The sequence below is a fragment of the Cheilinus undulatus genome, linkage group 15 (genome assembly GCF_018320785.1).
Source record: "Cheilinus undulatus linkage group 15, ASM1832078v1, whole genome shotgun sequence".
Lineage (NCBI taxonomy): Eukaryota > Metazoa > Chordata > Actinopteri > Labriformes > Labridae > Cheilinus > Cheilinus undulatus.
Genome location: NC_054879.1, coordinates 44,263,815 through 44,285,182, shown reverse-complemented (window position 1 = coordinate 44,285,182; position 21,368 = coordinate 44,263,815). Strand labels below are relative to the sequence as shown.

At 39.4% G+C, this 21,368-nt stretch overlaps 1 protein-coding gene across 7 annotated transcripts in view; it reads right to left on the bottom strand.

Moving 5' to 3' along the window:
• Nucleotides 1-1,253: 1,253 nt before the first annotated feature.
• Nucleotides 1,254-21,368, bottom strand: part of cobll1b (cordon-bleu WH2 repeat protein-like 1b) — a 46,354-nt gene continuing 26,239 nt past the window's right edge. For 5 of the 7 annotated variants that reach the window (XM_041806727.1, XM_041806729.1, XM_041806730.1 and 2 more), the window contains 11 exons: nucleotides 16,754-16,942; nucleotides 11,069-11,273; nucleotides 10,764-10,989; nucleotides 10,640-10,681; nucleotides 10,469-10,557; nucleotides 10,099-10,317; nucleotides 9,897-10,026; nucleotides 5,518-5,752; nucleotides 5,347-5,435; nucleotides 3,956-5,271; nucleotides 1,254-2,010 (listed from right to left, as the gene is read on the bottom strand). In XM_041806727.1, coding sequence (XP_041662661.1) covers nucleotides 1,897-2,010; nucleotides 3,956-5,271; nucleotides 5,347-5,435; nucleotides 5,518-5,752; nucleotides 9,897-10,026; nucleotides 10,099-10,317; nucleotides 10,469-10,557; nucleotides 10,640-10,681; nucleotides 10,764-10,989; nucleotides 11,069-11,273; nucleotides 16,754-16,942 — 2,854 coding nt within the window. In that variant the 3' untranslated portion in view covers nucleotides 1,254-1,896. The remainder of the gene's footprint in view (nucleotides 2,011-3,955; nucleotides 5,272-5,346; nucleotides 5,436-5,517; nucleotides 5,753-9,896; nucleotides 10,027-10,098; nucleotides 10,318-10,468; nucleotides 10,558-10,639; nucleotides 10,682-10,763; nucleotides 10,990-11,068; nucleotides 11,274-16,753; nucleotides 16,943-21,368) is intronic. The other 2 variants (XM_041806728.1, XM_041806734.1) reach the window with 1 other exon arrangement.

Sequence of the window (21,368 nt, the reverse complement as noted above, 5' to 3'; positions counted from 1 at the left end):
CCCTTTAACACTATTTATGCCCATTTTTAACATTCATATATAATTTTTGCCACTTCTAACCCATTTCTGCTTCTTTTAAGATCCAATTTCACCACCTTTTCCACCATTTTTTGCCATTATTTTTTCAATTTTTAACCTTTTTTTTTTTTACAAAATAGATTTACATTTTTAAGAAGGCTATGTACTACACAAATGATTTAAAAATGAGATTTGTTTCATTAATGAGTGGTGATTTTTTCAAGTTAAATATAAACTAGAAAAGAGCGCAGATCTCCACCATCAGCCCTATCTCCCAACAGTGAAGAATCCTTTAAAAACATTCCTGGATCCAGACAGTGATCCGGATCAATCCCAAAATCTAATTTGCCAATTACTCCCTCCCCTGTAGGGTGGAGACATATGCATATATGCTGTTAGGGAAGGCATTGGCTTCTCTACGTGTGGACTGTCATGGCGGAAGCACCCATGGTCTCACCGGACGACTGAAAGTCATGGCAGAGGGTGAATATTCCTCTATTCCTCCCAGCATTGTGAGTATTCTCACTACAATTCGCTGTCTTTCTCTCTGTTACGCTCCGACTCGTCTCCTTGACCGGGCGTGCATCTTTCAAATTCTGAACTCCAAAACTTTGAATAGAAACACAAAAAAATGCTGCTGGGATTGAAGTTACTTATGTATGCCATCTCCTGGTGTAAAAGAGGTAACAGCACAGACCTCTGCCATAAGCCCTATCTCCCAATAGTAAAGAATCCTTGAAAAAATTCCTGGATCCACACGGTGATCCATCCCAAAAACAAATCGGTTCTTCCTCATGCCATTTCCTGAAAATTTCATGAAAATCTGTTCATGACTTTTTGAGTTATGTTGCTAACAAACTAACAAACCCACCCGATCACATAACCTCCTTGGCAGATGTAAATATGCATATCACAGCTTAACTTTACAATAGACCATGATTTTGTTGGCCTCCATGGGCCCCCAATTCTGCTGGGCTTCAGAAAGCTCTCCCCTTTATCCTCCCTTATGGACGGCCTTGTCTCCACATGACTATTCTTGATTGTGCATGGCTGTGTTCAGCCACCTTCAGGTGCAGTGGGGGTCCCCGGTCTCTGGCACCTTTATTTTGGGGGTCACGGGATGAAAAGGTTGAGAACCCCTAGTGTAGCCTTTAGGAGACGGTTTCAAAAGGACCAGCTCTTTATACATCACCATCAAATAAACACAAAAGATAATGAATTTAATAAAGACAACAGAAATAATAACATTTTTATTCGTAACAACACTGCTTGACAAATACAGGGGCATCATCAGTGTATTTCTGCATATAGCCACATCAAAACTCTGTAATACTTAAATATAGATTCAATGCATAATCTAAAGAGCATTTAAGTACCACAAGGCAGACCTGATCTGTCCTGTAAATCCAGTATTATTTAGATCATACATTTTCTGAATAAATCCCCAATAATATTAGCACTGTGGAAATATGTCAAATAATTTACAGTATTGTTCTTGTTTAACATTCTTGTTCACTCAACAGTAATGCATTAAATGCAAGATAGTCATCACTTAAAATAAAAATAAACATTAAAATATGCAAGTCAGCCTTATTATTAATGACATGTGAGAAAAGAAACCAAAATACAGTAATTGTTCATTATTAAAATACATTATTTTTATTTACACTGTTGGAGACTACCAGAAGAGGTAAAAAATTAAGACCATTTATCGCCATTGGATAAAGAGTGGAGATCTCAAAGTAGACAGGACAAACCCCTCCTGAAAGTAAAATAACTCCATGCATGTGCTGTGGGTACATTTATGTGATGTGATATTGCATAGAGTAGGATTTTCCTTACAGTAGATTGTGTATTATCAGAAAAATTAAGGCACTGCTATGGACTGCCCTCTCCTTCCATTTGAACAATCCCACTAAAAGGTTGTGGCTGCTCTTCTACTCCCTGCAGAGATGAGTCTTTGTCAGCATCCGGCTCTTTACTTTCATCATCCTGTGATGTGAAAGAAGAAGAAATATGACTGCTGAGGATTTTACAATGGCTGACAAAATCAAGAGGAATAAAATAAAACAAGATTATCAAACAGGCAATTAAATGATTTTGAGCTACAGGCTAGTTAGGAAAAAACAAACAGCATCCTAACACGAGTAAAACAAAGCCTTGAGGTTGTTTTCATTTCTAGTTTTAGGAGAAGTTGCTCTTTATTGCAGGAGCAAACAATGGGACTTGCATGGTATCAGGACACAACAGATCTATTCATTCGTTTCGGTCATGTGGCTTGAACCTTCCTGAACAGCACACAACAGAAAAAATATGTCAAACATTTTAAAAATGGAAGGATTATAAAAGGGAGAGGGTAAAATGAATGAAGCAAAATACAGAAACATCCTGGAGGACTTCTTAAATTTCCTAAATTTAACCAACCACCGAGACAGTGTGGGTCTCTGATCTCTAATCAGAAACCCTGGCTATCATTACACCATGAAGACAAAAGAACACTCCAAGCAAGTTTGGTCTGATGACACTCAAATGGTGCCTGATTGGCCATCAGACAAGACCCTATATTTGATGGACACTGCACATTACCACAAACACCATCAGCACTGTGAATCACAGTGGTGGCAGCATCATGCTGTGGGAATGCCTCTTAGCAGCTGGCCCTGGCAGGCTTGTAAAGGTAGAGGGTGAAATGAATGCGAATGAGGATGAGGATGATCTTACTCATTCAGCAAGTCAACTACGATTTGGGAGAAGATTTATTTTCCAGCAAGATAATGAGCTGAAGCATGCAGAGAAAGCTACACAGGAAAAACAACTGGCACTAGCCGAAATGATCTTGACTCTGTCTACAAGGGTAGAGCCACCCAGAGGGTAAGGGCCATTTTGGCAAACCCTCTCCATCCTCTTCATGCAGAGTTTCAGCTTCTCCCTTCCAAGAGAAGGTACACTTATCCCTGCAAGACCAAATCAAATAGGTACCTTAAACCTTTTGTCCCATCTGATGACTCCTTGTATGTATTTACTTTGCTAGGTATCTATTTATTGTAGTTATTTGTGGTTTTTATTGTTAATGTGGTTTTATTGTGCAGGAGATCTTATTTACTGTGCTGTATGTGTGGAATGTATGTTTGACTTCTGCTGCAAACCAAATTGCACCTCAGGGACAATAAAGTTTTCCAAAATCCATATCCAAATCCAAAGGAATGGTTTAAGACAACAAGAGGAATGTTCTAGAATGGGTGAGTCAATCTTAAAAAGCTCAGCATATGAGCATTGCATACTAGAAAAGGTTTAATACCACAAAATAAAATTATTTATTTTACTATGCATGAGTGCACATTCTCATGTAGTCTGCAAGTTCCTTTTTACATTTCCAGTGGTTTGACAGAAATGGCTTATGGGCATTTAATTTTAATCAGCTCATTCTGTGTGGACTAAACTGTTGAAAAAAATTAAAGGAAAAAGGTCATATTTGGTTGGTTTTTATACCTAATATTTCTCTTTGTTTCGTCTGCCATTTCTAACCTTGCATTATTAAATCTTCAAAGAGTTTAATTCCATTTTATTGCCCTTTAAAAAGACTAATTCTACACGGGGGGTCACTGGACATGGCACAAAGTACTCTGCTACTTATTGGGTTTAATAGAAATGGTTTTTATAATGGCTGTCAGAGGTAAAAGAAACAGCACAGCAGACAGAAAAGTGGTTTTAGTTTCAAACAAACCCACGCTGAAGTGGAATAAGTCACACTCTTGCCCTCTCTAAAACATGTAATAAGTAAAACCAAAAAGTGCTTTGATCAGCAGTGCAGAGTGCTCTCCTACTTGAGCGCTAATTTATCTGTGCAGCACAAAAAAGTGACAGTGATCCCACGAGTAGACAGTAGTCATGATTTTTATTTACATATTTAAATGTACTGTATGCTATGTGATCTTACCTTAAGCTTAGAGAATCCTTTTGACTCCATTACAGCTGAGGGACTTGTGACTGGGGAGAAAGATGGTGAAGAAAGAGGAGAGCGAGGCGATTTTTGCCCGTGGATTAAAGACTGGCTTCTCTTCACAGCCGAGGACACAGCCTGGGCAAAGCGGGATGGGGTTGTGGGAGTGTAGGGCCGAGGCGCTGCGAAACTCCTCAATTTTTCCAAGCTTAAACCAGAGTTTGGCTCTTTACATGACAGGCTAGTTTGCCTTGTTATTTGTGGGAAAGCAGCAGTCTTTTCTTCCACTTTAGGGCTCAGCTGGACGCCTGTCGTTTCTTGTCTCTGCACAGGAGGTGGGGAAGGAGGCGGAGGTAACTTTGCTCTCTCTGGACTGGAAGTGAGGCTCTTTTCCACCGCTGAAGTTACGTAATACCCAGGTATTTTTTTGTGCTGTGCCAAGCGGAAAGAACTAGGCTTGGGTTTAGTTGCAGGTGGAATTTTAATCTCCTTGACCTCTGTGGGTGAACCGGCTTTAGATGCTGAACCACACGGGGACGAGATGTTACCATCTACTTTCTGTAAACTGGATGGTGATGAAGGCTGAATGGATTCAGGTATACCTCCATTAACAGTGTCTTGTATAGCAGTAGTGCTAGTCTTTAAATCCTCACTTTGTTCCTCCTTCTCTGCCTTCAGAGCCGCATCCTCCTGTAGTTTCAGAGAGCTGATATCAGCTTCTTCGTCTGGAGCAGCAGGGCGCGCCTCCAGTGTCAGTGCAACCTCAAAATATCGAAGTTTCTCCACAGATTTCTGAGGCACAATAGTATACGTGGTCATCCCCACTTTGGGGATGTAGTCCCTCGTCAGCTCGTTGGAAGGCTTGGGCTTTGGCTCAGAGTTCGTGGTGTAAAGAGAGGGGGATTTTATAGGTGGCAAGTCTTGGCATGGCATGGTCTCAGAGGTGATGGATTCTGCAGGTTTGAGGTCTAGTTCCTCCGTCAAAGTGGCCATGTCTTTCTTCCCTGATGCTCCGGCAACGGAGGGAGAAACTTCTTGTGCCGGAGGATCAGGTAATGGTGTGAAATCTGTTTGCACTTGAGCGTCCTCTCCTGCAGGGCGTAATGCAGCAGACGCTGTCGGACTTTCCACGCCGTCAGTCAGCGCCCCGAGGGTTTCAGTGTTTGCCTGAGCAGACGCCTGTGCTTCTGCATCCTGCGTGACAGGTGGAGGAGGGCTGCTGGGTGCAGAACTGCACTCAACAACAGTCTCAGGTGTAGGCTCCTCACAGACAGGCTGTTGGCTTGCATTTTCAACCTGACATGAAGTGCTACCTGTACAGAAAAGATGTCAGATTTAGCAAGAACATGTGGATGTGATTGTCACTAAGAGACAATAAGCTAACCCACCTGAATCAGCATGTTCAGACATGTCTGTGCTGTCGTCGGTCCTTTCTTCACTCACAGCTGCAGCATCATTCACTGTGCTCTGCAGTTGACTGTGTAATATAAGCAGTTACAGAATTAAAGCATTGTAAAAACAGTAAAACAAGTACATTTCTGAGGTTTAAGGAGACATACTGAAGTTCGTACTTGCCATCTGAGGACAGATCACGAGTCTGATCGTCCCCATGGCCCTCAGTGGGCGTCGTGCTCAGTGTCTCAGTGTCTGGGGACGGGGAATGTAAAGACACATCTGCGGACATGTTGAGGCTGCCGTCCTCTCCCTGGGTTTCACTAGCAGTTGCAGACTTTACAGAAGCAGTGGACTCCTCTTGCTCCATGATCTCCTCCAGTGTGTTTGAAGCTGCAGCCCCTGCAGAACAACAGCATCACAGACTATGTCAGACTATTAGCCAATTTAAAAATAAAGCTATTTTTGTGGATTTAGCCATACACCAGAAACCAAGCAGCACGCATGACTGTTGCAGAAGTCAGGGGTGAATTTTCCTTTCCAGTGAGGTGGAACTGCTGAATTAATTCCCCTTAATGTTTCACATCTGTCTCCTTTGTTTGAGTCTTTATTTAGCTCTTTGAGGAAGTGCATCACAGAGAAGCAGACAGCAGAAGGAATTTCAAGGCTACTTAAACTAAACTTGCCACAGTTCTCAGCCTCTGATCTCTGAGTCTGCAGAGCGGCACCGGACTGTTGAGGAAACAAAGGAGGGGTGATTCCTCTCTGTGAACTTGGTGTTTGAAACATTAGAAAAAAGGATGGAAACAGTTGTGATCATGTGGACAGCAGAGGGAAAAAGTCCAGGAGAAGACTTTCTAGGAATGAGCTTTTGGAGAAGAAACCAAAAGAAGTATGGGAGGATTTTGGATAAATCAAAATCGAAGAAAAGACGGAAAACATGTATGTAAAACTAAAGAAAAAAATAATATCTATATCATGTTTATGATATATTAAAGTATATTAATGCTTAATCAGAATAAAGCTGTGTTTTTAGGTGAATTTTGATGGGGGGTTTTTTTGTCAAACACAATGAAACTGAAAACTCTCTACAATTTTTTTTCTTTTATTTTTTTAGTTAAATTCACCAATAGGTTCTGAGACATGATGAGTGTCCAAATCTATTATTAAAGACATATTGATTCAAATAATTAATATATTAAAAATGAATAATATTAAGTTTTAATAATAATGGTAATAAATATAATAAAATATTTAAAACAAAATAAAATAAATGTGTCATCTTTCTAACAAGAACAAAAGTAACAGCATCTGTTAAAGTATTTGTTTAATTTGAACTTTACTGCAAATGTCAGGTGTCCCAACAGCAATGAATGAAGCCTTTTAAAATCACTGACATTTCTGTAAAAAGGTTTGATATTGAGTCTGTGGATGGTCTGGAGAAAAAACATTGGTAGTCCAAACTCACTTCAGCACCATGAAGATAAAATAAGATAAAAAATGCATTTTTTGTGAGTTTGTAGGGATTTAATAATTTATGTTTTAATTTCATTACCCAAGCAATAAATTTTAAAACAAACAGCCTACTATTGTTGGTCAGAACTCTCTGAAATATTCTCTGTTTTTGGTTTATGAAGCTTTATATACAGGACGGGTGGAGCTTTCCTCACAAGACAAAACAGTAAGGGTCCCACTTATTGTGTGAACACAATTACAGGAAATATAACATACCAAGGTGGTTTAGCAAAGAAGTTAATTTTACTCATTTAAGGAAACACAGAGTATTTAAAAATGTTTACGAATCTGAAATGACGCAAAAAACAGTGCTTCCCAAACTGTGTTTCTTTCTAAACCTACATGATGTTTTTGTTTCTACTTCCTAAACACGTGTCACAGTTATCCGATAAAGCCAGGCCTGATGTCTGATTTCTTTAAGGTTCAGTGAATTCAAATGGAAAAATTAAATACTAAAGTCATGTTTAACGTGACTCACGTTAAACCCGTTTGGTATAATCTTTCCATGCTGCACTGTCATGTTAAGTTTCCGGGATCTTGTCTCCCTCTCAGGCTCTCTGGTTTGAAATGAGTCACTGCACAAGATTAACCACTAGGAGGCACAAGAGTACAGTAAATAATAACCATGCCTTCACTAGGACAGAAAGATTTAAAGGACTTGTTTATGTGTTTGAGACCATGTGCTACAACTACACATACAGAGCACATATCTCTTTAATACACTGGGATCAGCTGATCAGCTCTGCTGTTGACCTTGGGCTAATACATCAGTTTAACTGAGACATGAATGGGGGGTTAGTGGGCACAGCCTTAGGATGCATTTGTTTTATGGAGCATTTAGAAGGTGTTTTAAACCTCAGTTTGACCTTCAGTTGTAGCTTAATAATAAATATTTAAAGCGGGGGTTTTCAACTGGTCGGGTTGGACGCAGAAGTGGGTCACAGAGAATGTGTGCTAAAAAATGTGGCAAAAGTCAAAAACTTACATAAGCCATAAGCAGGCATTTATCCACTGTAGATATTCTATTTAGTTCTCACAATCTCAACTTCTTTATCTCATTATGTTGAGCTAGCAAAGCTGGCTTTCCCATGCTATTGTGCTCATTTCAACCAACCAACATTTACAAGAGATATGAAAATTAGGGCCCAGACTGCTACAGAAGTATCTCCTATTTAGCCAACAGCATATACAGATGTTTTTTTCAGTACTTCCTCTGGTGTAAGACTGCCCATATTCATTGAAAACAGACCAGAGTTAGTCCAACAGGTGACTCCTCCTGCCTGGTAGAAAATCTCTACTTTGATGCAGATGTTAGGTATGCTACATGTTACACAACAGATAAACATCAGCTCTAACATCGTTTCATGCCAGATTATTTGCTGATGTTTGCCAGCAGGGCTGATATTGATGTTAATGTATTTGTTATCAAAGTAAATAAATTAAATGTATGAAAGCATGGCCTTCCAGTCCTCTGTGATGATGCACTTATGTTTGTTTGATTCTGTCTCTTTGGCAGCCATGTTTTCTTCCATTGAAGGGGCAAATTCAACATTTTCCATTAAAGATTCTAGTAGTTAAACTTTTTTTTTTGATAATTGCCTCGTGGTTTCTCATTATGAAGATGGTGGTGGGTCCTAAGGCTAGAGAAACTGAGAACCAGTGATCTAAACAACATCCTCTATAGCAGGGGTGTCAAACCCAAGGCCCGGGGGCCAAATATGGCCCGTGGTACAGTCATACCCAGCCCGCAAGACCTTATCAGATTTTTTTTAGTAGTAGTGTTGTCCTCAAGACCACACTGTCCGAGACCAAGACTTGCCTGAGACCAGAGTGCACCGAGACTGAGACAAGCCGGCAGAACAATCAGCGAGCTAACGGCAGCTGTTTTAAGGCAAATTACAACATTAAATTAAATAATCACGAATAGTTCAGCTGAAAATTACATCATATGCTCAGCCTAGGAAAAAGAAACAGTAAAAAAAAACCAAAAACTCAGAAATCCAAGCTCATCATCATGAGCTAACAAACAGAGGTGTAGTTGCTAAAGACCACAAAACATGTCCTCAATAGTTCCATTTCCTTTAATGGGAAATTAAGATTTAAAGAAGAGCATGGTTGTAATTAAGAAACATAAGAGACTGCAGCATTTTGTGACCAAAACGTGCAAGATGGGGTCTCATTACGAGACTGGTCTTGAGTACTACAACACTAATAACTGGCCCACCAGTATGAGGTCTGCAGATTTCCTCAGTATAAAAATGAAAACTTCGCCTTCATGATTTAAAATATCCGCATTAAGTCCTAAAATTTGAAAGATAAAGAATAAAATAAATTAGATAACAAGTCAGGAAGCCTGAAAACACAAAGTATAGTCATTTTGTGGAACTGAAATGTTTATTTTACTTTCTACTGAAATTCAAAAAAATCCAAATTTCCATAAAATTTAACATATATATATTGTCTCTCATTTGGTATGTCAGGTGTTTCTGGTAACTGATAATCCACTTGAGGGCATTTTTATCATTTATCAGATTGTATTCAGAAAATTTTTTAGTAATGTATTGATCATATTGATTAGATAGAGGTATCATAAACGTACAGTGCTTAACAAATTTATTAGACCACCACCCAAAGTAAGGTTTATGCCACAGCTGCCCTAAATTAACAGCATTAGTAAAAACTGGTAAAACCAAGATCATTTTTTATGTTTCTGCAATGGTTAATACACCAATGTGTAGAAGTTTAACATTAAGTAATTCTTGATTGAACTGTTACGATCTCAATTATGTTGGGAGTTTTAATAACTGTAGGGAGTTAAAAATGATACCAGAATTACCACAACATATTTCTTTCTCTGCATGTTTTGTTCTAGGGGCCGTATGGGAAGATATGAGGGGCCTGATGTGGCCCCTGAGCCTCCAGTTGATAATCACGGATGTTTTATCAGCTATTAACATCAAATAACATATCAACGATGACTATTCAAGTTTGAGCTGGTGGCGTCAATGGAGAAATGTAAACAAAGACAAACCTGCCAAGTTCTCCTCCAGGGAAACTTTTTCTTGGGTAATGGCGCTCGGAGACGTTGGCGGCGGAGGAGCTTTTCGTTTGGTCCTCTTCAGTGACGACTCTGCTGACGACCCCCGACTCAAACCCAGCATCTGTACAATAAGATATTTAATAGGATTAAATTATTCATGAGTGTCATTCTGACTGTAGAGATGTCCACTCACCTGGTCGTGGTCCAGCTGTGCGTTAGGCTCTGAGTAGAGCCTTCGTCGGGTGCTGATGTCCGAGGGGCAGCTCTGCGACACGAGTAAAGGGGGCTGTGGTGCACGCCTCTTCTTTGGTGTGTCACCAACCATGGATGAAGTGGAGCTGGGTAGGGCCATGCTGAGAGGTCGAGGTTTGCTCACCAACACAGGAGAAGCCGGGGCACTGACTGTCGTTGCCTTTAAAGAGCAAACATCCAATTGGGACATGATAAGAGGCCTGCTCCTGAATCAACAGGCTGCACGTCAACCAATGGCAAACTAAAGTAAACAAACCTCCCTCTTAACATTTAGCTTACTTACTGATCAGCAGCTCACAATCATGAATTACCTGGTACGACTTTTTCCTGCTTCTTCTAAACATGCTGAAGAGGCCTTTGTTTTCTTCTTCTTTCTGGTTTTTATTTTTTCCTGGTGTGACTGTTCAGGAAAAATACAGCATTAAATAAGCAAAACATGACAGCTCTGTTAGTTTCAGTCATATATTTGTGGATAGAACTACCTGTACGAGTTGGGGAGGCCGGATACACAGGAGAAGCCGGTGCTGCAGAGATTAAGCACAGAATATAATTGTTAATATGCTGCAAAATGTGCCCTGCAGCATGGTTCCCTCTTTACTACCTCACCTTTTGTGTCCCTTGCATAAACCTCCCTTATTGCATAATCATTCAGAGAGTGGGACATATCCAAAGGGGCCAGTGAGTGGACGTCTCTCAGCAGAACTGTCGTCTCAACGTCAAATTCACATTTCTCACAAATGGCTGGCAAGTGATCAGACAGGGGGACTCTGGGATTCACTCTCAGGATCGTCTTCTGGGTCTTTTTGTAGTTTATCACCATCCGCACAGTGGCCTGCAGAGTCAAGAGAACGCCACGTTAAAAAACTGTTTACTCAGCATGAAGAGCAAATAGTGTCGCGTGTTTGAAGTACCTCAGGCATTTGAGGAACTGTCTTCTTATTCTTATCCTCCCCTTTAGGTTTGAGTAGGATCTTCTCGGCATCCAGAGTTCCTATGAGGGCGTTGGGCTTGAGTTTGGTGTTCTTTCTGTTGGAGGTGACCAGTTCTAAAGTGTGGCTCGATGGGTTCAGGTGATACTTTGCACAAAGTGTTACTAAAAGATCCATGAGGGGTTTGCTGAAAGACAGAGCACATGAGGCTATTACAAGAAGTTAAACTTTCAGAAAATCTTGTGTTTTCAAAGCCTGTCCAAAAAGGTGAGCAGTGGTTTGAATGTGTGAGGGGAGGGGGTGGCAGGTTGGTTCTTCATGGTAGAGAAAGGAGGAACTATGATACTGGAGGACAGGGTTGTCAAACTCAAGGCCCGTGGGCCAAATCCAGCTCGTGGTACAGTTATACCTGGCCCACTTGTATGATGTCTGCAGATTCCTCCAGTATAAAAATGTAAACTTAACCTTGATGATTTAAAATAGGGGTGTCAAACACATGGCCCGGGGGCCAAATCTGGCCCGTGGTACAGTTATATCCAGCCCGCAAGATCATTGCATATTTCCATTATAACTGGCCCTCCATTATGGGGTCTGCAGCAAGGTTATAATAGTTTTGGATTTTTTATTAGTTTTTATTTTTATTTAGTTTTTACCTTTTGCTTTATATTTCAGTTTAGTTTTTATTAGTTTTTCCTGCTTGTTTCTTAGTTTATTTTAGTTTTGATTTTTTTAAAAATGCTTTGTTTTAGTTTAGTTTTTATTAGTTTTAGTGTTATTTTTAGTTTTTTAGTAATATAAGACACCTGTCAAGGGCCAGACTCAAAAAGGCTCTTCACATTACATTTTTTCATTCAATTTTTATTTTTGTTTACGACTTTAAACCTAAAATTTACCATTGAGTGGAGTCTTTGGGAATCAAATCAGGCCACTTTACTCTCTCCGGGCCTGGGTGTTTATGTCAGTGCAACTGAAAAAAACTAAAACTAAGGAGATGTCTCTAATTTTATTTCATTTTAGTTAGTTTTGTCAGCACAGAATTTAGTTTTAGTTTGTCTCATAAAGTTCAATTTTTATTTAGTTTCAGTTAACTAAAATAATTTTTGCCTTTTAGTTTTAGTTTTTCAGTTAGTTTCGGTTAAATATAATAACCTTGGTCTGCAGATTTTCTCCAGTATAAAAATGTAAACTTAACCTTGATGATTAAAAATATTCTTGTTAAAGTCATTAAGATCTGAAAAAGTAAAGAGTCAAAATCAAGAGATTAAAAAAAAAAAACAGAAACATTGGAAAAAGATTTTTTTTTCATTTCTGTGTTTCAAAATTATGACTCAAACTTATGATTTTGACTTTTTATTCCATACTTTGACTTTTTCAATTCATGAGTTTTACTTTTTATATCATATTTTGACCTTTCAGATTCACAGTTTTAAATCTTAACTCCTATTTTGACCTCTTTGACTCATTATTTAAAATTTTTCCTCAATTTTGACCATTTCAATCCCTAATTTTGGGTTTGTAATCCCATATTTTTACCCTTTAGTCCCACAATTTAAAATTTTATCTCAAATTTTGATTTTTCAAAGTCATTAATTTGACTTTCTTTCTCTTACATTTGCATTTTAAAACCACCATTTTTTCATTGTAATTTTGTGTTTTGACATTTATTTCGACTTCTAAAATGATTTTCTTGAGCTTTAAACTTATCGTTTTGACTTTTTGAAATTTCGAAATGATTTATCATCATTGCTTTTCTTCATATTTTGTTACAAGTGAATTTAAGTAAAATGTTGACCCTGTTAGAATCTCAGGTTAGACCTTAATTCAGAATCAGGGCCATGCTATGATTGAGTTTGACATCCTTAATTTAAAATATCATTAAGTTATAAAAATGTAAAAAAAAAAAAAAAGGAGTAAAAATGATTAGATAAAAAGGAATGATGGAGAGAAGCTGAGTTCAGTTTCACTGGCCACACCCAGGCCTGATTACCACCTTATTTGTTGAATGAAGAAATCCCTTAAATAGAAGCTGTCAGACAAAGTGAAGTAGGCTACAAGATCTCAGGAAGAAATGCACCATGCCACCATCCAAAGAAATTCAAGAACAAATGAGAAACTCAGTGATTGAAATCTATCAGTCTGGAAAAGGTTACAAAGACATTTCCAAGGCTTTGGGACTCCAGCGAACCACGGTCAGAGCCATTATCCACAAATGGAGTAAACTGGGAACAGCAGTGAACCTTTCCAGGAGTGGTCTGGATTCATCACCAGTTATCACAAACGCTTGATTTCAGTTATTGCTGCCAGGGGTGGCACAACTAGTTCAGGGGGCAATTACTTTTTCACACAGGGTCAGATTGGTTTGGATTTTTTTCCCCTTAATAAATAAAATCATCATTTAGAAACTGCATTTTGTACTTAGTTGGGTTGTCTTTGTGAGATATTAAAATTGGTTTGATGACCCGAAACATTTAAGTGTGATAAACATGCATAAAGATCAGGAATCAAAAAGGGGGCAAATACTTTTTCACGGTGCTGTAGATGGCTGGACCGGGCCTCTTGCTCCTTCCCTGCATGTCTCTCCCTCACTCTCTCATCCCTGTTTCTGATTCTATCCACTGACCTGCTCTCTACATAAAAGCAGAAACAGCCCAAAAATATCTCTCTTTAGTCTTGTGCTATAAAAGGGAAAAACAACAACAGCAGACTCACTATGTCACACTACAAACGCACATGCTGTTCCAGACGTTCCCTGATGTTTGGCGATGGAATGATTCAGTCTGGTCAAAGTCTGGCTAAAGTCGTAAAGTCTGATCCAGCCTTGAGGAACACCATTGCTCTATTGAGCATCCCATTTAGTCTGCTTAAAACAAACTTAGCTATAAGTAATGAAATGTTTTTTTACGGTCCATTAATGCAGTCACACTCTACTCGCCAGTCTTTGACATTTATAGCAACATTTTCAACAAATATAGGGATTTTAGAGACCATTTCAAATTGGCTTGATACAGGCTTTTAAGTTCAAATACAAAAAGGTTGTGCAGAACATGCTGAACTACTGCAGAGCCATTAGACAGTTAGTTTCAGTAGCTGCTTTGCCACCACTAATGACAGCATTTAAATGCAACACTTTAAATGTAATCCTCACAATAAAGAGCTAACTTTGTTTAACAGCCACTTAGCTTGGAAAAGACTGTGAGGAATTCAGCTCTTAATTCTTTCATAATGGATTGGTCTGAACATTTTCTCAAGAGGCCAAGGTGCAGCACACAGAGAGTAACTCATGTTTGTAAACAGTGAGCATTGTGGGAGAGATAAGGAGAGCTTCAGTGTCAATGGAAAGTGAGAGCAGACACAGAAGGACACACAGACCTTGATCTGACACATGGGGGTGTGTTGACACATTCTGATCTGATTAGATGGAGCTCCAACTCAACAGTAATGTCTGAATGTGTCTGCCTGCATTGTTGCACTCAATCAATCTACTGATAATCTACAAATCACAGTCAATAATCCTGACGCAGTATTAGACAAGAGAGCAAACTAATGCACCGCAACCACTTTGCTCCTTTTTGATTATGGTACTACATCTATGTGATCGAATCTTAATAAAAGTGGACTTTAATTCCTTACTTGACCTGACACCAGAAGATGTTCAAACCAAGATTATATTTAAGGAACGCCATTAAATGCTTTTTGAACTGAAATATGCAACTAAAGGCAGCCTTACACCTGAGGACTTTGCTAAAACTCTTCAAAGACTCTAAAAAGGCTGACATCTGTGACCCTGTCCCATCTAAAGACGATTTGTCGGCAAGCTACTGAGTTGTTAGTCTTAGGCTGAGATTTTGCCAAGACTGTGGGTCACTAACTACAAGACTAGGATATGATTCCTTTTGAGATTATTTCCCATCATGCATCTGGTGGAAATTCACAACAACAATTTTTGAGCAGAGAACAAGATGTTGAACGTGATGGAGATCACATTCAGATGTTTTAAATCATTCAAGTAGAAATGAAAAGAAAGCTAAACACTGAGGCATCTTTGCATGTTACTGCAACAACCGAGGAACTATCCCAGAAACACTTCAGAATAAAAGTAAAGTATGAAAATGCGAGTCGTCTCACCACGGAAACAAAAAGATCGGGCTTTTACTTTGAAAACCCCAATGGAGGTTAACCGTACCTTAAAACTCCTAAAATCGAGTCTTACGACCACCTTACACCTAACGACTGAAACAACAGAAGGGAGCTGCGACTTTAGAAAGACTCCCAGGATTTTACTCTGACTTTGGAATTTTGTCTGTGACTTTGAAATATGAGGAAAAGTCGTTAGTAGTAAGGCCGCCTTAAGAGGCCTGAATTAGCCGAGGTGACACCTAGCACACAGATGGCACATGTCAGTCAGAGCAGACACCCCAAATCATAAAAAGGAAAGTTTTATAAGAGTTTGCCTGCACGCAGTTACCCAAAGTGGTAAAAGTATCCAAATACAAAAACCCTTTATTCCAGGCCATTCCAACGCTTTTTTTATTAGCATTAAAGGTACAATATGTTGAAATTTCACACTGAAATGTCTACATCCCTCCTCAGCTATTGGCAAATTGCTTTCATGGTGCCTTATTTCAACTGCTCATGCCTGGCCATCCTCTCTCTGCAAGCTGCCCTTGCAACCCTCCTCCCCCCCAGCTCCTCTTTCATTCTGCTTCTCTTAATCAGCGTCATTCTGTTGTCATTGCTGCCTGCTCTGCTCTGGGGTTTTTTGCTGCTTTTCAACCTGCCTCAGGCTTTACTTATCAGAATAAGAAGAGCAGGAACTTGTGCTGTTACAACTTGATGCTTTCCATGTAGGCTCGTGGACAAGCAGGAGGATTCCAGAACAGCCACGCCGCCAAACATACATAACAGCATAAGTGCTAATGAATGCAAGAGCATCTGGCTGCATTATAGATAGAGGAAGCCAGTCTGCAGGATTATTTCGGATATTGATTACCTCAACGCCTGGTAAAGTGCAGGGATCGTATTCATTGTGAGAAGAATTTTTCTGATGATAATTTGCCGGTCTATTTAGAGCTTTAAAGTACTAACTTTCCTCCTTTCTAATTCAGTCCTAATTGCTGTCCCCCACTTCCTGACCCCCAACAGACATTCAAGATCATGTGATTGCAAACAGCCTATAAGTCCATAAGTATGCCGCCTTATTTAAACAAGGTACGACTGACATATTATAGATATTATATGATTTTAGGCCTAATGACTCTGACAGAGTCAAGCAAAGTCGATATTCTACTGTGTGGAAGGCATAGCATGCTCAAATTTCTTTTGCAAAATTTAAAGGTCACATATTATGCAAAATACACTTTTTCAGGCGTTCAGGTGTTTTGTTGCTCTGACTGGCCCCCAAAGATGTGACAGACAGAACTTTCATCCAATCACACTCTGAGTTTTTTTTCAAAGGCTCTGCCCTTTCCCAAATGCTTGGCATTGAAGGTGTACCATATCTGTTTACTTAAATCTGCATCCAAAGGCATCTGTGGGATCTGTTGAGTTTTTAAAAACCTGTAAGTGTGGGCCAGGCTTTAGATGTCATGTTGGAGTGTTCTATTGAAATGAATCATTTTAAAGTTCTCATATAGCTGTGTAAGGATAATACAGCAGTCTCAACTGTACCTTCCATGGACTGTGGTCATCTTTTCTATTCCTCCAGGCAGAACCACAACCAGGGAAAGCTCTTTATCAATCAGGTTCTCCTTCTGTTCCATGGTCAGATGAGGGTTTCCTGGGTACCACTGGGAGAAACCTGGGGAATCCAACTTCTTTAGTCCAGGCGGGGATGGTGCTTTGCTTTTGGTCGACACCCTGTAGTTGGACAAGAATGTGTAAATTATTGAGCTTTTGTCAAATCTGACGGTCAAATGAATCCTTTGGAGATGACTGGGAATGGCATCCTGCTCACAAGCATCAGCGAGCATTTTTCTGAAAACTTTATTAAAATTGTGCCACCCTGGATCATAACGTGGGTAAAAATCAAAGAGCAGCAGACAGCATGAAAGGAATCCTTTCTTCCTCAGGTTTTAGAAAGCAGTGAGCCTGTTACATGAAAGCGCTCAGGGCCACTTTGCAAACTAGTCACAAGACAACTAAGTGAACAGATTTACTCATTGAGCTTGAAGAAACTGGCTGGACAGACATGTGAGAAAGACCGATAATAAGACACGATATAGAGAGCACGGCCTCTGAGGCTGTAGACGCTTTGTTTTATAGCATACTTTGTGGTGGAACAGTTTTAGGGTGTAGTTTGTTCTTTTTACTGTAGAGACAACACCCTGTCTATGAGTATGACAAAGGCAAATACATGTAGGTTTTCAAGTATGTTTATTTAAGATCGGCATTCCTCAATGCAGTAAGACGGAGGCGTCTAAGAGTTACAGACAAGGCATGTCACACCGAAGACGCAGCAGCTGTCTGTAAACAAACCATGAGTCAGATTTGATCACTGTAGTTATTTTAAAGTAGCCACAACAAGACAAGATCACATCCTAGAGACTCACTACTGCACTGCCACTGAGTGGAGACGTTCCAGTGCCACATCAGTCAGCCTCAGATAAAACAGCCTTCTGCAGACAGAGTCCTGAATTACAGCCTGTAAAGTCTCACGTGGGGGCACCGCTTATTCAAACAGAGGAATCCCAGCAATGCAAGGTCACTGGCTCCACCAAGGCACGTCTAGCACAGGATTATTAGTCTTGCTGTAGGGGTGGCTGTCCTTAAACAGTAAGTCTACGACATGCATGAAAACACACAAAGAGGCGCACTTGAAGCATGCACTCATTGAGACACAACTTTTTGATTCAGAGACAACGTGGTGTTCAGATATGCTAATAATTCAGTCAATACTATAGATGCTGCATTAACAATCTTTCATAGATATTATAGTGTAAAAGATTGGATTAGCACCACACCATGAGCTTAAAGGGGACATATTTTACCCTTTTAAGACAAGTTTATTTTGGTCTCAGAGGTCCCCAAAACATGCCTGTGAAGTTTGTTGCTGAAAAAACACTCCTGTTATAGGATTTTTACATGTCTAAAACCCCCTTTGTTCCAGCCCTGCTCAGAATGAGCTGTTTCTGTGGCTTTAAATCTTACTGAGCTGTCTGACTCCGCCCATGACCACACCCCTCTCAGGAAATGGATGTTGCACTCCTGATGTTATGTTACAGACACTTTTATCCAAAGTTAAGGACTTAACTGGAATTCGAACCATCAATATCCCAGACCAAAGTCAGCAGGGTAACCCACTGAGATATCCAGCATCACAGCTGGTAGCAGAGAGAAGGCTCAGGAGAGGAGGACAGAACTTTCTTCCAAGCGGAGAGGGTCAACCAAACCTGGGGGCGGGGCTAACTCCCCACGTGACATCATGAGGGTAAAATCTGAGAACGTCTTGTTTCAGCACACATTTTCTGAAAGGTGGAGAAAAAGAGGGTGGAAGGGAATGGATTTTTCTAGTACTTGAGGAGATTGTGGACAGGCCAGGGGCACATATTTTTTGTTAGAAAAGCCTGAAAAAGTGATTTTTGCATAATATGTGACCTTTAACTCTGTCATATTTATTGCTAAATTTATTGTTAAAATATACAGGTGTCTTATTTTCAAAATATTTTAGTAAAATCCTACTTTTCCTGTTCGTGTATATGATTTTCTTGATCAAAATAAGAATAACATAAAAAAAAATTATCATCCCTTTAGTCCAGCAATCTATATCAAATTTGCTATACAAGCCAAAATCACGATAAGTTCTTTTTTTTTATCCAAATCTTTCATCCCTAGTTTAATTTATCTAGTATTGCATGGGTTATAATATAGAATGATTTATTGCTTATGAATATTACATAAGATGAGGGACTTTAAAGTAATCGCATATTAAATTGCAATTGCAATATTGGGGGGAAAAAATTGCAATTAGATTATTTTCTCAAATCATTCAGCCCTAGTACACAGATGTGTAGATAGAATTGCAAATGTGTAAAAATATCCACAAATGCATGCACAAATCACACATTTATGCACAGATCCACATTGGTGCACGGATCTGCAAATGTGGGCAAAGATTTCCAAATATATGAAAAGATGTCCAAATCGGTGGAAAGATCCAAAAATGTTTGCACAGACCTGCAAAGTGTGTCCACCAATTAGCGACTGTGGACTAAGGCAATAATATTTATAGATCAAGTTTTGAAAACACACATAAATCAGTTAGAAATGAATATATAGGGCTTATATTGAGTTTTTATTGTTGCAAAACAATTTGCAAATGTGTAAGTATATCCACAAATGTTTGCACAGGTCTGTACACAGATGTGTTGATAGAATTGCAAAATTGTACAAATATCCACAAATGCATGCACAAATCACACATTTATGCAAAGATCCGCATTGGAGCACGGATCTGCAAATGTGTGCAAAGATTTTCAAATATGTAAAGAGATGTCCAAATCTGCAGAAACATCCAAAAATGTTTGAACAGACCTGCAAACGTGTTGACCAATTTGTGATAGTCAACTTAGGCTAAAAAATATTTGTAATTCAAGTTTTGAAAATACACATCATTTATCAGTTAGGAATGAATATATAGAGCTTATATGGAGCTGTTATTATTGCAAAACAATTTGCAGATGTGTAAGTAGATCCACAAATGTTTGCACAGGTCTGTACACAGATGTGTAGATAAAATTGCAAATGTGTACATTCATGCACAGATCCACAATAAAAAGATCTGCAAGTGTTTTAGAGTGCTGGGTTTTATTGCCCTCAGCACAGGCTTACAGGCAAGGCTACTATGGAGCCATTACTGTTGCAAAACTATTCACAAATGCATAAGAAGATCCACAAATGCATTTACAAATCTGTGTATCTTCCTTATGCTTGACTGAAATGTGCTGCTGTTACAAGAAGCACTTTAGCCAGCTAGCAGATGCTAACGCTAGCATGCTAACTGTATCAAAATGTGCTACACCACCAATATGTCTGTCATTGAAGATGTGAAGTTTCCGTCATGTCACACTCAATTTTTGGATGGTTCTGAGTGCTGCAGAAGTCCATGGAATTTTAGTATCCTTCAATATAATATTACTTCTCACTCTTTCAAGTATTAAGTACAGAAGACGGGCCGCTCCAACGTTCTAAAAGCACATCAGTTCAGACTGCTCTGACTAAGGAAGACATTACACAGACAAATTTGGCTCCGACAGCCTTGAATTTCTTATGTATTAGCTCATATAGCACCATGTGTCTTGCTTACGTGCAAAGCTGATGGAGGAGACAGGAGTGTTGCAGATGTAATAATTTTCAAAACTCACAGCAGGAATATTAATATCCTATTTTGAGCTAATATCTGTTGGCATTTATAGCCTTTTAAAATGAGACCTTCCCATCTCATATTAATCTGCAACAGCTGCAACTGTCACCAGCAACAATCTGAAGCAATCTCGTTGTGTTGCAGATCTTTGTCCTGAGCTGATGTCTAGACATTCTACGAATGTCAGATCACTTTCATGTGCATTTTTGACCCCTGTTCAAGCATCTGCATACAAAGCTTTGAAATCCAGTCATTTGTTTGACTTCTGTGCTGCTCAGTGGTTTTCAGGCTGCCAAACCACACTTGCATTAGGCTTACATAGGAAGACACAAAATCGTACAGTTGCAACAGGATCTGAGGTAGCAGCAGAAAAACAAACATGCTGAAGGCGGTGGGACTAAACAGTTTATCTGTTCATCTTTGGACACTTAATCTGTGGGCTGTTTATGTTTTTCATTCTGTTGTGGTGAGGAGCCTGAAACTTTCCTGTAAAAATACACAAAAAGGAGCAAGTGCCAAGTGAACCAAGCAAGAGAGTCTGAGGAAGACCTCCTTTAGGAACCCCTAGACTGGGTCGCATGTGCAACTCCTTAATCCAATACAACAGGATATTAGTCTACGTGCACTTCCTTGATTTTTTAGAGACTGCCGGCCGGTTTCACACTACTCAGGGAAGGTGCATCAGTTGTAGACGCTTTGACTGCTGACAGATCTGTGCTTGTAATAGTTTTAATGTTCTGTGTAACTCTGCGATTTTGCCAGGACACTCTTGTAAATTAGATTCTTGATCTCAATGAGGGTTTCCTGGTTAAATAGATGTACATGTAAATAAACAAATAAATGTTAAGGACTGACATATATACAATCAAGTATAAAGCGTCTGTTAACAAAAGCAGCAGCTCCACCCTGTCTTTGTTGAGTATA